The sequence below is a fragment of the Bufo gargarizans genome, chromosome 5 (assembly GCF_014858855.1).
Source record: "Bufo gargarizans isolate SCDJY-AF-19 chromosome 5, ASM1485885v1, whole genome shotgun sequence".
Lineage (NCBI taxonomy): Eukaryota > Metazoa > Chordata > Amphibia > Anura > Bufonidae > Bufo > Bufo gargarizans.
Genome location: NC_058084.1, coordinates 20,902,218 through 20,919,045, shown reverse-complemented (window position 1 = coordinate 20,919,045; position 16,828 = coordinate 20,902,218). Strand labels below are relative to the sequence as shown.

At 46.5% G+C, this 16,828-nt stretch overlaps 1 protein-coding gene across 1 annotated transcript in view; it reads left to right on the top strand.

Moving 5' to 3' along the window:
• LOC122939126 (cytochrome P450 2C25-like) overlaps window positions 1-16,828 on the top strand; it is a 98,091-nt gene that overhangs the window by 57,265 nt on the left and 23,998 nt on the right. Inside the window, exons 3-5 of the mRNA XM_044295119.1 lie at window positions 1,074-1,236; window positions 5,400-5,540; window positions 14,856-15,016. Of these exons, the coding sequence (XP_044151054.1) occupies window positions 1,074-1,236; window positions 5,400-5,540; window positions 14,856-15,016 (465 nt within the window). The remainder of the gene's footprint in view (window positions 1-1,073; window positions 1,237-5,399; window positions 5,541-14,855; window positions 15,017-16,828) is intronic.

Here is a 16,828-nt window from a genome sequence, read left to right as displayed (position 1 = left end):
GTCACTGTGTGCCTGTGTCTGTGTGTCACTGTGTGCCTGTGTCTGTGTGTCACTGTGTGCCTGTGTCTGTGTGTCACTGTGTGCCTGTGTCTGTGTGTCACTGTGTGCCTGTGTCTGTGTGTCACTGTGTGCCCGTGTCTGTATGTCACTGTGTGCCTGTGTGTCACTGTGTGCCTGTGTATGTGTGTCTGTGTGTCACTGTGTGCCTGTGTCTGTGTGTCGCTGTGTGCCTGTGTCTGTGTCACTGTGTGCCTGTGTCTGTGTGTCACTGTGTGCCTGTGTCTGTGTCACTGTGTGCCTGTGTCTGTGTGTCACTGTGTGCCTGTGTCTGTGTCACTGTGTGCCTGTGTCTGTGTCACTGTGTGCCTGTGTCTGTGTCGCTGTGTGCCTGTCTCTGTGTGTCGCTGTGTGCCTGTCTCTGTGTGTCGCTGTATGCCTGTCTCTGTGTGTCGCTGTGTGCCTGTCTCTGTGTGTCGCTGTGTGCCTGTCTCTGTGTGTCGCTGTGTGCCTGTCTCTGTGTGTCGCTGTGTGCCTGTCGCTGTGTGTCGCTGTGTGCCTGTCTCTGTGTGTCGCTGTGTGCCTGTCTCTGTGTGTCGCTGTGTGCCTGTCTCTGTGTGTCGCTGTCTGCCTGTCTGTGTGTGTCGCTGTGTGCCTGTCTGTGTGTGTCGCTGTGTGCCTGTCTGTGTTTGTCACTGTGTGCCTGTGTCTGTGTGTCACTGTGTGCCTGTGTCTGTGTGTCACTGTGTGCCTGTGTGCCACTGTGTGCCTGTGCCTGTGTGTCACTGTGTGCCTGTGTGTCACTGTGTGCCTGTGCCTGTGTGTCACTGTGTGCCTGTCTGTGTGTGTCACTGTGTGCCTGTCTGTGTGTGTCACTGTGTGCCTGTGTGTCACTGTGTATATGTTTGTATGAGTGTCACAATGTGTACATGTAAGTATAGGTGTGCGGTGTGTCTTTGTGTATTGCTGTTTCTGTGTGTAGTCAGTTATTCAGTGAGACTTTGCAATTTTTGTTTATAAAAGTTTACAAAACCATTAACCTCTTACTGTCCGCACATTTGTGTTTCCTCCATCAGCTCAGCAAGCAATATGGCAGAATATTCACCATCTGGAAATTGTCAGAACCGGTGATCGTCCTGTGCGGTTATGAAATGATAAAAGCGGGTCTGATGGATTACCCCGAGGAGGTGTCCGAACGACCATTCCTTCCAGTATTTGAAGTCGCCACCAAGGGATACGGTGAGAGGAACACGTTATACCATTTAGACCAATTCTGTTTCTAAAATTTACATCATGGAGAATCTGTGTAAATGTTAACGACCTACAGTAGTTTCCTACAGTAATACAGTGTGCACTAGAGAGGGAGGAGGGGGATGGAGCTGCAGGTTATCTCTAGCTGGGAGAAGAGGAGGGGAAGCAGCAGAGGAGACATCTGAATGGTCAGAGTGTACAGCACGGCTCTGCCTCCACCAGGAAGATCCCAGCTTTTAAGGTTAGACACAATATTTTGCCTGCTCTACATCTACAGCAGTGGAACGGCGGCATTATCTTCTGTAACATTAGGTGCTTCTTTACATCAGTGGTAAACTATTGTCTGCCCCAAGGTTGGGTGATCAGTGAGGGCTCCTGGGACCTCCGACAATAAGCTGAATGAAGGTGCTCCTTCAGTATTTATCCAGGCTCCTAGTGATGTAGTTGATGTGATGCAGCTATGGCCAACAATTTCTCCACACCACACGGTCTTCTCCCTTCACCCCACAGTACTTGACCACGTGTGGCACCTCCCAGATTAAATAGGAGAGTTCTACTGTCCCAGGACATAATGATTCTGTCTGCACAGGCTCTCTGATAAAGACTGCTGGAGTTGGCAAATACTAAGGGCATTGTAGCTGATATTGGGGTTACTACGTCTAGCAATGGGGGGGCACTGCGTTATCTGAACAACAATTGCTCTTAGAGGGGCATTGTGCCTAGCTCTCTGGTTGGTACTGTTATGAGGAAACTGTAGGAATTCACTGCAGGACACTGTCCACTTCTACAGGTCCCTCTTTTGACATGAATGTCGACTGGTGTCACTATGTAAGAAGGTAAGTTTTCAGTATGTGGCCCATGACCCTATCAAGGGTGGAGCAGCAATGGAGGAGGACACAGCATAGCTAACGCAACAGAGCTTTAATCTGTTTGGGTCACACAGCTTTCACTGTTACAGACAATAGCACTTGGCTTGATGGTTACTGTCTCGCATGGATACACAGCTTGGCAGTTATGGTCTCAGGTGAGTACACAGATTGGCAGTTACGCCCTCAATGCTCAAGCTTGGAGAAGGCAGCTGCGCTCACAGGAGCACTGCTGCCTTCTCAAAACAGCTGATCAGATAGATCTCCAGTGATCAGATACTGATGACCACCACCAGATGAGGAGGTATGGTGGCAGATTGGATGGCTGCACTAAGATGCTACTGGCATAGTGGTGATGAGGGTGTATTTGACCATAATCCTTCACCTTACAGCAGGGTCAGCAGAAGCTGGACATAGAAGGTCACTCTGTTGTCTCTTGTCCCAAGACTTTACTTCAGTTCTGGGAAGTGTGTGCTCTAGGAGCTGCTTCCTCATTCCCAGGTAGGAGAGGGTCCTCTCCCTTCCCCTCTCCTCCTAAAATTCCCTCTTGACTAACTCTCTCTAGCTCTGACAGAAAGTCGGACTAGCCCACTCCAACCAGGAGGGGGGCGGTTTGGAATGGTAAGTTACCGAACATTGACAACCATAACCCATCTGCTGGTGAACAAAGTGTATTACATGTAATTACATTCTCATTGAATAAGAGGTATATAAAATACAGTATCCAAATGTAAAACAGTAATACCCCCAACTCTTGGGTATTACACATTGGCATGATGTATAAGCACAACAAGAATGGCCAGTCCTGGTGCAACAGTTCAGGTGCACATCAGAGTCAGTTCAGTCCATACTGTGTAAGGGTTGCGGGTCAATAACGCTTTCACTGCGTTACCTATGCTACACACATTGAAATAATTTCCTGGATTCTTTTTTTTAATAACTGGTGTGATCCCCAGTGTCCCCCCAAAATGACATATTGAAGCGGGGCCTTATATATTTTATTTTCCGATCCATCACAAGACATTTCCGATGTGCAGCCATTCTTGGCATCAGATCAGGAAGAGGAGGTAGCAACGGCCGCCACCCAGCAGTCTGACGACAGTACCCAGATCAGCCCAAGGAGGTTGGTCCCCGCTGTTGCTGCCTACTCCGAGATCTCTAACATTAGTGGTGGGGAAGGTGACGTCGATGATGACGTGTCCATGGACGTAACGTGGGTGCCCACAAGAGAGGAAGAGGAGGGGAGTTCAGAGGGAGAGATGGACCAGCAGATAGGGAGGAGAAGCAGGCATATCTTACAGTGCACAGGAGGGACAAACCAGACTGATTATGTATCAGGAGCGAGCCATCAACCATGTACGGTCACATCTGGCGCTCCCAGGACGCCGGCACATGGCTCCGCAGTGTGGGCTTTTTTTTTTATGTGTCAGCTGCTGACAATAGTGTTGCCATCTGCAGCCTTTCCAGTCAACGCATAAGTCACGGTAAGCCCAACACTCACCTAGGGAAGACCTCCTTAAGAAGGCACCTGGCCTCCCATCACCGAGCCCAGTGAAAGCAACACCATCAGAACCCACAAAGCCACACTCCAGGCTCTCACCATCGAGCCTCTTCTCCTTTTCCTCACAATTGTCCTCCACGCCACCTTCCATCATGACGTCCTCACGTTTGTCAGGAAAAAGGCAGGCTTCCGTGGCCCAAATGTTCGAGCGTGAAAAAATGATGATAACCCTCTTGCCCAACGGTTGAACGCTGGCTTGTTGGATAGCCTGCCAACTACTGCCATATAAACTTTTGGACTCGGAGGCCTTTCGAAAATTTGTGGCCATTGGAACACTACAATGGAAGGTCCCAGGAAGGAAATATTTCTCGCAGAAGGGCATCCCAGAGCTATATGGCCACGTTCAGCGGCAAGTGAATGTATCTATGGCACACAGTGTCCCCCTGGCCCCCTGGCCACACTTCACCTGCCTACAGATTCGGCAAATGGCCATGTTTACCTCCTCCGGTGGCTAAACCTGCTAGACCAGCGAGTATGGCACTTCCGCCCCCCCCCCCAAAGCTCCTCGCTAACTGCCTGCTGGTGCTGTCTGCTAGTGAACCCCTACACCGCTACTTTCAGGGCAGGTAGGCTCCTGCGAAGTGGGTGTGGTCTACCTCAGGCACGTTTTGCTCCCGACCTCCCACTGCTGCCACCCTGCTGGCTCACAGCCACGCTACCACCTTGCAGGCTCAGCTGCTGCCTCAAGCGCAAACTGCCACCCTCTTCTCCTGATTATGATGAAGCCCCTACTTCACCTGGCTCGCGAGTGTGATCGCTACATCAACATCCGCCACTGTCTGCACGTTATTGCTGTCCCCCTCAAAGGTCTCAGGGCCAGGAGCCTCACCGATCGCAACACTAGCTCCCACGCAACTTTCACCATCACTACTTGCCCGCCTACCGGAGGAAGTGGCAGATTTCTCCTCCAGATCTAAGCTGGGAAGTAGCTGTTGACTGTCCTCTAGTAGCTCGTCCTCACTGAAAAGTGGAGCCAAGCCTATGGCATATAATACATCTCGAGCTGGGACGACAGAAAATAACAGAGGCAAGTTGAGGACAGGTGAGGGCACAGGGCCTTCTCCCGGACCATGCCAACTAAGCACCATGTCAGAAGAACCCACCGACACTTGGCTGGGGTGTCTGATGTTACTTGCGACAAAGTAGAAGACCGAGTCAACCACTCAAGCACCGCTGGGTTGCTGGTCAAGACACGACCACTAGATGACACTGGAAGCTCAGGCCTCTCGCTCCGACAAAAATCGTCAACTTCGGTTCGCTCATCTCTAACTATAACCAAATACTGCCCCTGTCCTATCCCTAATGCAATACAGAGAAGTCTGAACAAGTTCCATCAAGATTCTGTGTGGAAGTATTACTTTACTGAGAGAGTAGTGGATGCATGGAATAGCCTTCCTGCAGAAGTGGTAGCTGCAAATACAGTGGAGGAGTTTAAGCATGCATGGGATAGGCATAAGGCCATCCTTCATATAAGATAGGGCCAGGGGCTATCCATAGTATTCAGTATATTGGGCAGACTAGATGGGCCAAATGGTTCTTATCTGCCGACACATTCTATGTTTCTATCAAATGCCAGTTTACTGGAAGATCCCAAAAGAAGAAAGTGAACACTTTACATCTGACCTTCAGCTGTGGGGGGGGGAATAATCCTCAATTTATCCAGGGAAAAGGTGAGTATTGTAATGTATCTAGGTGTTATTAACTTTGTCTTCTTCTCTCCTTAGCTATTAATGGAGTACGATGGCGCCCCCTCCGCCGCTTCTCCTTACTAACTCTTAGGAACTTGGGGATGGGGAAGAGAGCTGTGGAGGTGAAAATGCTGGCAGAGACCAAGCAACTGGTGAAGGCTTTGGCCGACACAGCAGGTGGGTGAGCTCAGCATATTCCAAAATCTGCTGTCATCCAGTGAGATTTCATAGTTCTTGGGGTCCACGAGGGATATGTTGGTTCTTTGGTTTCTTCTTGAACATGTTTTCTTCTAGTGTGAGCTTTTCTTGATCTCTGGTTTCTTTTTGGAAATGCCTTCTCCTGGTGACCATCATTGGATGTAACTATCTCCTTTATTTAAATACCAGTGTCACAGCACACATAACACCTGCAAGCAACTGCCCCCTTAGTAAGTAAGTCAGTTTGATTAGAATTGAGCTATAATGAGTGTTTATGAGGTCAGGAGATCAGAGATAAGAGCTACACATGAGCTGTCAGATGACAAGATTCAAAGAAAATGTGCAATAGAATGATGTTACAGGTTCAATACACTGCGACACAGAAGTATTGCATGGTATTGTAAAAGTCTGCCATCAGATGAAGCCTAGTGCTGTGTGGCAAGTTGCTTATTTTTGCAAGAAGCTACACCTCTAATCACACACAATCCTTTTGGTCCGGCAAAGCAATAAGAATGTTCCTGTAGTGCCCTCATGTAGTAAGTGATGCTCCTAAGTGGAATATCTCCTAAGTGCCCCTCACAGTGAATGCTATGGGGGGGGAAATCACAACACCAGGATTGCTGTTTTTGATCACCTTATCAAAACATTGTATACGTACTAATAAAAACGTGATCAAAGATGTTAATTAATCTTTCGGGTAATTCAGTTTCTATGATTCCACCATGATGGCGCCACCCTTGACCTCTGTAGGGACAGGAACAGAGATTTAATCTAACGCTCTCACCGGTATCTTCCAATTAATCACACCGGTTTTACCTGCTAAATTATTTAATTCGTATTTCTGGCAAAATCCACATTCTGTATAATCAAGAAATAATATACAGTGCACACAGACCCTTTTACTTTATTTCACATTTTGTTACGTTGCGGCCTTGTGCTAAAATAAAAAAAATATATCATTTTCCCCCATCGATCTGCTCTCAATCCCCAATAATGAGAAAGTGAGAACAGAATGTTTGCTAATTTACTGAAAAGGAAATCCAAAAATATGGATGTGTAATTAGGGCCATTGTCTTGTTGGAAGGTGAACCTTCGGCCGAGAGCTCTGGATCAGGTTTTTATTAAGAATATCTCTGTACAGCTTTTCCTCCACTCTGACCAGTCTCCCTGTCCCCCCAGCATGATGTTCCCACCACAATGCTTCACTGTAGGGATGGTATTGGGAGGTGATGAGCGGCATTGGTTTCCTCCAGACACGACGCTTAGAATTAAGGCCACAAGGTTCAATCTTGGTTTCATCAGACCAGACAATCTTGTATCTCACAGTCGGAGAGTCGTTTAGGTGCCTTTTTACATACTTTAGTCGGATTTCCTGTGTCTTTAACTAAGGAAAAGCTTCTTTCTGGCCACTGTACCATAAAGCCCAGAATGTTGGAGTGCTGCAATGATGATTGACCTTCTGGAAGATTCTCCCATCTGCACACATGATCTTTGGCGCTCAGCCAGAGTGAACATTGGGCCCTTCTCCCCCAATTACTTAATGTGGTGGGGCAGTCAGCTCTAGGAAGAGTCCTGGTTGTTCCAAACTTCTTCCATATAGAAATTATGGAGGCCACTGTGTTCTTGGTAAATTTCAGTGCAGCAGAAATGTTTTGGTCCCCTTCTCCAGATCGGTGCCTCTACACAATCCTGTCTCTGAGCTCTACAGGCAGTTCTTTCCTCCTCATGGGTTGGTTTTTGCTCTGATATACATTGTCAGCTGAGATATTTTATATAGACAGGGTTGTGTCTTTCCAGATCATGTTCAATCCACTGAATTTACCACAGGTGACTCAAATCAAGGTGTAGAACATCTCACAGGTGATCCAGAGAAATGGGAGACCCCAGAGCTAAATGTCAAGTGCCATAGCAAAGGGTCACAATACTTGTGTCCAGGCGAAATTTTTGTTTTCACTTTTTCATAAATTTGCAAAAAGGTCTAAAATTCTCTTTTCACTTTTTCATTATGGTAGATAGATGCAGAATTATGGGGGAACTTGATTTTTTTATTTTTTATTTTAGCTTGTCGGCAACATTACAAATTGTCACATTCCAAGTGGTGTTGACATGGTGGAATAAGTAGAAGTCATATGTACCAATATAAATTGCAGCTTGCCCCAGAAAAAACACGTACACTCCGCCATCAACAGAAAAATAAAAAGTTTTTTAAGTAGTAAAACAACAGGAAAACTAAATAAATTTGATATTTTACTGAACCGCAGAATACAGTTTACCGTACTTCACGTATGGTCTGTCAACAGAAGAATATAAAACGCTATGGCTCTTGGATGGCAGGGTTGAAGAGAACTGGTAGGAAGGGTTTAAAATCTTAGCACAAAAATCGAACATGGACATGCAACAGAAAAAAAAGACAATAAGTAATAATAAGAACATAAGGGTGGGACAATCACAGAGGTACCCAAAGAAGAGGACGACCGATGCTGGTAAGGCAGGGTACACATAGATTCCCAAGCCTTCCAAATACAGCCCCATCTAGTGGAGGAGGACACAAATGAAGGACACGTCTAATCTTAATCATGACTTCAGCAGTCACAGTGCACACGCATATGCAGAGTATGTCACTCCATACAGCACTCCTGTATAATATGTGTGTATATACAGTGGCATGCATATACTTCATGTATCCTGCTGCTAGACTATTATAACCTACATACAGTGTGTGTATATAAAAAATTGTCCATACGTTACAGGAAGGAATAAGCTAATATAGTGGAATGCAAACGTTTGGGCCAAAATTACTGTTACTGTGAACAGTTAAGCAAGTTGAAGATGAATCGATCTCCAAAAGGAATAAAGTTAAAGATGAAAAACAATTTTTGAGATTTTAAAGCAATATCAGTTTATTACTTTGGTTTTGTATGATTTTAGAGTGAAAAAACCCAGACCCAGACTCCTCTAACCTTTTCTCAAAAATAGCAGCCATGGGTTTTTCTAAGCATCTGCCTAAAACCCTGAAAATGGTGAAGACCCACAAAACAGGAGAAGGCTATAAGAAATAGCAAAGCTTTTTCAAGTTGTCAGTGACAGCTGCTCGTAGGATTGGTAGAAAGGCAAATCAGAACCCCCACTTGACTGCAAAATACCTTCAGGAAGATTTAGCAAACTCTAATATGGCCTTAATGGAAGAGTCATCAGAAGAAAACCTCTCCTGCGTTCTCACCACAAAATTCTGTGTCAGAAGTTTGCAAAAGAACATCTAAACAAGCCTGATGCATTCTGGAAACAAGTCCTGTGGACCGATGAGGGTAAATGAGAAAAATGCCACAATGAGCAAAGTTATGTTTAGAGAAAAAAGCCCAGAATTTCCCAGAATTTCATGAAAAGAACACCTTTCCAACGAACCAGTGGATATTCGGTTTGGTTTAGGTTCGCCAAATTTTTCAAAAAGTTGGTTTGGACCTGAATCGATTTGGGCAGAACCAAAGCGGCTCCAATTGCCCTGAAAGTTTATATATAATACCCTCTAGTCTCCTGGGACTCAGAATTTGTATCAAAGCTTGTTATCTATTTTCATTTATTTTCTTATGATTTTTTTTTTCTTTTTGCCTCCCCCTCCCCAAGTTCTTGAATGCAATGATAGCAACAGTAAATTATGTCTCAGTGACACTGACATACATCGCTGTGGGTAAATGCTCGTTTGGCGGCGTTATCAAACGTGTGTTCTGATTTTTCATGTTCCAAATCTTCAAAAAAATTGGCAGGATGGGTGGTTTGGTTTATTTTGACAAAAGTGATATTTTGGACACTGCTGGAGGACAACTTGGTCGGTTTGAGTCTCACCATGCCCCTTGCGGCACTGAAAAATGTCTCAGATACGACACTGGAGGCTGGTAAAGAAAGAAGAAAGGAAGCTCTTGACTTTCTGACTGGCCTCAGCCTGCTGCAGCCCATGGAAAAACTGCTCCATCATGTAAGACTGAACGTGCTGCTGCTGCTGTGGCTTCTGCTGCTTGTGGTGGCGGGAGGGGGGTGACTACGCAGGGAGTAAAGAGGGGCCTCCCTTTCAGACGCACTGGCAGCAAGTGTCTGCTCACTGAAAACTGCAGCAAGCTGCGTACACAGTATTTCCTGTTAGCGAGGGTTTGAAAGCATGGCTATACAGTAATCATCAGACTGCTTCATGTCAACACCTATCACTGCGTAAGCAAACAAGCTTATAGCTCGCCAGTCTGCCCGAGGAGCCAGTTTTTTGCAGCTTGGCATCCCACTGAAATGATTGGGTGTCCTGGCAGGTGCCTTCGTCATCATCCTCCTCTGATTCCTGGTCTTGCAGCGGCAGCTCCTCATCCTCCTCCTCCATGGCAGATTCTCCTTGTGGCGGACAGCACGATACATTAGTTGTTCTTCCACCGCTGTCGCCTGCAGCAGGAGCGTCAGCGTCTGTTCTAAGATAAATGTGAGGGGAATGACATTGTTCATGCCACAGTTGTCCCTGTTCACAAACTTGGCCCCCTGGAAGAGTTTCAGCAACTGACAGGCATCTTAGATGAGCTGCCACTGCCTGACCTCGTAACAACACATTGCTGAGACAGTCTGCTGCATGACAAAATCATTCACGGCTTTTCACTGCATGTACAGATGCTCGAACAGGTGCAATGTCGAATTCCAACAAGTTGGAATATCTTGGATTAGGCGTTGTAGAGGCAGACCATTCTGTCACTGCAGGTCCAAGAGAGCAATCCTTACCACATAAGAAGGGCTCAAATGCAAGGACAGTCTCCTAGACATTGGCAGCACCTTGCGCAGGCCAGTGTACTTGCTGTGCGCCATCTGCACTTACGTGCGCCATGCAAGGAGCATGTCTCATTTTCCCCCAGGTGTGAGGTAGGTCAGGATGTTGCGCCCATTGTCACTGACCACCTTGCCCAGTTGGAGTCAACAGGGTGACAGCCAGCAGAATGTTTGTTGCTTGATGTACGGTACTTGCCTGTGTGGCTACTCTCACCAAGGACAATCAGCTCCAACATTATTTGGCAATACTTGACTTGAAACTATGTGTTAGGAAGAAGGAGTAGTGTGAGTGACGCTGTGCCCTGCTGCTATTGTCGAAGGGCGAGCATCCATAGAGGAGGCTGTTAAGTGCCTGGTGTGGGAGCCAGGCCAACACAATCGTGCCCATGTCTTTTTTGCTCTTGCAATGCTAGGAAGAGGCAGCTGAGCTCATAGAAACATAGAAACATAGAATGTGTCGGCAGATAAGAACCATTTGGCCCATCTAGTCTGCCCAATATTTGGCCCATCTAGTCTGCCCAATAAGCTCGGCTTATCTTTGGCACTTTTTGGTGCAAACCCATCCACAGTTTCAGTGCATCACCAGATCCCGAAGCAGACATTATCCTGGCTTTTTGGGGGAGGTACGAGGCTTCTGCTCTTTACTGCTGCTGCCAACACCCTCCTCCTCTGATGCTGCCTCCTCCTCAGCACCCCGACCCAGTCCAACACTCAATCGTCTTCGGAGTCTTCACCCTCCCTCATGCTTTTATCAGACTGTGAGATATCATGGTGGGTTCTTTGGCCCCCCTCCCTTCCTCTGCCTTTTCCCCCGACTGCCACTGTCGCTGCCCCTAACATCAATACCAAGGCTATGGGTGACACTACTACAACCCTCAGCACAGCTGTGTCTGGGGTCTAAAACCTCCTTCTGAACCTCCTCAGGGCAGTCCAAATTCTGACTGCTCTAACACAAGTCATCAACAGGGTGACTCTCTTGACTATCTGATGTAGTGCATGGTGGGGTTTTCTTGCTGCTTCTTTCGGAAAAAAAGTGGGACCACTAGGAAGAGGCAGCGAACACTGAGAGGACTTCACTGAAAGCCTTCTCTGCGGCTACAAGGAGGAACACTGTGACCCCTGACTACAGGGCATGGTTGTAGACTCCGAAGTCACCTCTATGTCATCCTGCTGTGACTGAAAGGAGGAGTGAGCCATCCAATCCACAATATCATCCCCTTTTCTTCAAGGATAATGTTGAGCCTTTCCAGGGACAACTGCGGCCTACTACTACCACTACTTCTGGCCAGATAGCTAGTGCTCCTACTACCCACATTCTGGCTCTGTGTCTTTCGTTTGAAAACCTTCCGTACCTTGACAAAGTATGGAACGGTTTGCAAATCTTCCTTCTGAAAATTAAAGACAGGAAGGAACAATACGATGTCCTTGACTTGACACAAACACACTGAAGACACTGCTACTGACAGATGACTTTGGAAATACTTTGGAACTATCAGCGCCACTAACAGTTGTCTTTTGCTCGGTAAAATATTCAGATTCCGAAAAAAAATCCTCCAGTGTAAAACGCAAATTGACAAACTACTATGCAATTATTTTCCCACCACCACACCAACACTTGAAGTTCCTGGAGATGAAAAACACAGATTTCGGCCTAGTATGCAAGGTTATCACTCACAGATGTTATCCTCCACTACCCTGTGTGAAAACATGTATATGCTGGTTTAGAAAACTTTAACCCCCCAAAAAAAAGAAAAAGAAACTGGAACTGTGTGGTGATGGAAAAACATGGATTTAGGCCTAATACAGTATATCACCTTCTCACTTTTGACTCGCTACCCTGCGTATTGTAAGACACATGTATGCTGGTTTTCAAAACAAAAAAAAAAAATTAACTATGTGGAGATGCCCTGACATGGAGTTCAGACTAGTATTTCAGGTGTTTTCACTGAGATTTCAAATGCTGCATCTATCGTCTGGAGTACAGTTGTAGAGTTATGAGCTTATTCCCACCGCCACCCCAAAAAATATGTATTTCTGTTAAAATGGGAAAAAATGAATGAAATGTCCTTGCAGGTAGCTGCTTTTGAGGTTTGCAGCAGCTGCAGTTGTACTAGGAGACCTAGCCAGCATCAGCTCCTCACTTCTCACTCCCTGGCTTTCTCTGCCTGTCCCTATTGTACATACATAACTCTTCTTCTTTGTAATCCTAGCCTTTCCCTTCACTGTCCCTGGCAGTAGAATGCAAGCTTGATTGACTTCTGACTGTCCCTGACTCCCTAAGATGGTTTTTCTGGCAGACACTGCTACACCCATCCACCCTTATTTACAGCCCAGTACAGAATGGCGTTTTGCTCGGCTAGGGCACCTCCCTGTCTGCTGCAGCACTGATTGGCTCCCAGGCTGAGAGACAGTCCATGAGCCAATCAGGGCAAGCCCCTCCCCTCACTTCCTCTTAGGGTCATGTGAGCAGCACCCTTCTTCTTCCTCCCTCCAATGTGCTTTTTTCCGCTGACATGTGCAGTAAAATGGCACCATCTTCCTGGATTTATCAGAAACTTACCTGAAAAGGTTTGGGTTTATCTGCCGGCCGAAATTTTCCAACATTTGTAACGACCGAAGTTTCCTCATGTTTATCTCCAACCATTAGGCATGGGGATGGATCAATCATGCTTTGGGGTTGATTTGCAGCCAATGGCACAGGGAACATTTCACGGATAGAGAGAAGAATGGATTCAATGAAATTCCAGCAAATTCTGGAAGCAAACATAACACCAACTGTAAAAAGCTGAAGTTGAAAAGAGGATGGTGTCTACAAAAGGATAATGATCCTAAACACACCTCAAAATCACAATAGACAATCTCAAAAGGTGCAAGCTGAAGGTTTTACCATGACCCTCACAGTCCCCTGATCTGAACAACATTGAAAATCTGTGGCTAGACCTCAAAACAGCAGTGCATGCAAGACCAGTGGCGAGCCAAGGGGGGGGCGGTCCGCCCCGTTGCCCGCTGTCAGGGGGGTTTCAGAAGCAATGAGCACTTCCATCAATACAGGGAGCTGCAGTCCTGTCACTCACTGACCGCTCAGCTCCCAGCGCTCCTTCTCACCTCCAGCCTTCTGCTTTCTGCCTAAAGGCACAGATCCCGCTGCCTACCCGTGTGGGTGGAGCCTTCAGCCCAGGAATCTGCCTAAGCTCCTCCCACACAGTGCTGCAGAGCAATCTGTATCGGCAGGGGAGAGAGGGAAGTAAACTTCAGGAACGGGACAAGGTGAGTAGTTACTATATTGTGTTTTTTTTGTTTGTTTTTTAACACAGAGGGGGAACAGAGGGTTTTACTACTGTGGAGGGGGCACAATAGACATTATTGCTATAAAGGGGGCACAATGGGTATTACTACTATGAATGGGGTGCAATGGGCATTATTATTATGAATGGGGCACAATGGGCATTATTACTATGAAGGAGGAACAATGGGCATTACTACTATGAAGGGGGCACAAAAGGCATTAATACTATGAATGGGGCATAGAGGGCATTAATACTATTTAGGGGGCACAGAGGTCGTTACTGCTGTGAATGGGGTGAGCATAACTGTTATGAGGCACAGGCTGGGTACTACTACTGTAAAGGGATACAGTGCCATTACTACTGTAAAGGGGGGGAAATGAGGGCATAATTACTCTGAATGGGCACAGAGAGGACATAAATACTGTGAAGGGGGCACAAATAGGGCATTACGACTGTGAAGGGAGCACAGATAGGGCATTACGACTGTGAAGGGGGCACAGATAGGGCATTATAACTGTGAAAAGGGCACAGAGAGGGCATAACTACTGTGAGGTGGGCACAATGAAGGGATAAGTACTTTAAGGGGGCCTAATGTTGCACAGTGTGGGCAAAACTACTGTTAGGGGGCACAATATGGGCATAACTACCATGAAGGGGCACATATCTGGACAAAACTACTGTGAAGGTTGTACAATAAGGGCAATACTACTGTAAGAGGGTACCATTTTTTTAATCATTGGAGGCGGGTGCCAGAGAAAGGATCCTACCCGGGTGTCAAACACTTTAGGCACGCCACTGTGTAAGACGGCTCAGGAATCTCACAGAACTGGAAGACGTCTGCAAGGAAGAATAGATGAAAATCCCTCAAAGAAGAACTTAAAGACTTTTGGCTGCTATAAAAAGCGTTTACAAGCTGTGATAAATGCCAAAGGGGGCGCTACTAGGTACTAACCATGCAGGGGGCTCAAAGTTTTGCTTCGGGTCCTTTTATTTTTTTGTTATTTTGAAAATGTAAAAGATGAAAATAATGTTGTTTTTTTTGCTTAAAATACATAGGCAATGTGTCATCTGGAACATTATGCCTTTTGGAGATCATTTCATCTTCAACTTGCTTAACTGTTCACAGTAACAGGAATTTTGACCAGGGAAATCCAAACTCTTGCATCCAAGTGTACGATCTGCAGATGACCTTACGATGTTCATTCTCTCTTCACAGGGAAACCCTTCAACGCATCAATGTACACGTCCACCATTGTGATAAACACCATGGCTACTATTCTGTTTCGGAGTCGTTTTGATTACCTGGATGAGCGGCTTCCGGAACTTCTCGAGACTATTGCCAGACATGTCCACGGGGTTAACTCTCCTCTAAGCACGGTTGTATATTATTATATTATGGGCATTTGTTGACATTTTTTCTCCAGATTATCAGGATACCTCATAGTTAAGGGGGACTTGTAGCTTCACATGTTTTTATAATCATGTTGTAAGATGTTCCTACACTATTAGCCTTACACATTTCCTATATCAACAGAAACCGTGCTGTGTAGACTTATGAGGGTCCACCAGGACCTCGATCAAGCACCTCTCCGAAGTGAAAAAAACACAAAAACAAATTCCACTGCAATCTTCAAAAAGGCTCAGGATCAAGCTGGGGGAATAGATGGGCACTTTGAGTTCTTCTATTTTTGAAAACACCAGGGTTAGCCAGAGATCAAAACCAGGAGATTACGTCAATTTCAAGAGGTCATTCAGGTCAGGGTACAAGCAGAGGTCAGGAATCCAGCAGCATCTTCACAGAAACGAACGCTAGTGTAGTAATCCAGAGGATAAGACCAATGACAGTGGCAAGCAGGTTGCCTGTTTAAATAGGCCAAGCTTTGTGCCCGACCTCACGTGACCAGTGCCGTCAGTACACCCAAGGAGCGAGCGCCACCACTGATTGGTTGGCGCTCCCTCTCCTGAATACCTGTCCCTTAACAACCAGACGTCGGAGGTGCTGGTGGTAAGCACAGCGCCGGCATAGGGACTTGACAATAATGTCCTGATCATACTAGTACAATAGGGATGACATGGAGTAATATGTCCACGTGTATGTTATGAGACACCTCCTGTAACATGACCTGATAGGTCAGACATGACAGTAGAGTGAGAGCAGCACGGTCCTCTCTATCCCCTCCCTGCTCTCATTACTGGGATGTGTGCGCAGGACAGGATACTAAATATTCAGTGTTTAGCCTCCTGTTACAGCAGAAACCTGAAGGGGCAAGTGAGAACTGGGCACTAAGTATGAAACATTCACCTCTACACTGCCCACCAGGGATTCTGCCACTTACCCTACCACTGCTCTAGTATATTAAGGTGGTATTCCATTCTGTTTCTGAGACAGCCAAGGATACTGACATGAGCCAGTCCTCTGATCCAGTCTATCCGAGATTAAAACATTGTCCACTTCACTGTTCTAGACCTCTAGGGAAGCTTTCATTAAAGGGGTTGCTCGCATCTTACAGCACTCTACTCTTGGTTGCAGGGCCCACAGAGAGAAGCATACTTACCTGTTCCCTGCTGCTGGGACCTTCCTTCACTCCCATGCTGCTGCTGCCAAACTGCGGTTCCCTGCTGTCAACATCCAATTTGACACTGCTATGGCCAATGGCTGTCCACAGAGGTGACCTGTCCCCTTGCATCATGTGACCAAATGATGTGTGGCATGAGGAGCAGGTTACCGCTGCAGCCAGTCAATGGGGAACTACAGCGCAGCAGCAGGGGAGCAAAGAAGCCAGGACCTGGCCGTGGGTAGCATGTACGTATGCTTCCTTCTGAATGTCTGGCCATGAGGATAGGTGACTGTCGAAAGACCCCCAGAAGATGAACAACACCCTTAACTACATCACTGTTCTAGTCAATAAAGGATGCAAACAATAACCACTTTTATGACCTAGACTACCAGTGAAGTTAATAATATTCACTGCACTAAACCCCCAGGGGTCTCACCCTTTTATATGGTATATTCATTAAAAGGGATTTCCAGGATATTTTCACTAATGACCTATCCTCTGGATAGGTTATCAGTATCTGATCTGTGAGGGTCTGACACCTGGGACCCTCGCCAATCAGCTGTTTGAGAAGGCACTGGCGCTCACAGGAGCAGCTTCCTCTCAGCTCACCAAGCGCAGTACTGTACATTGT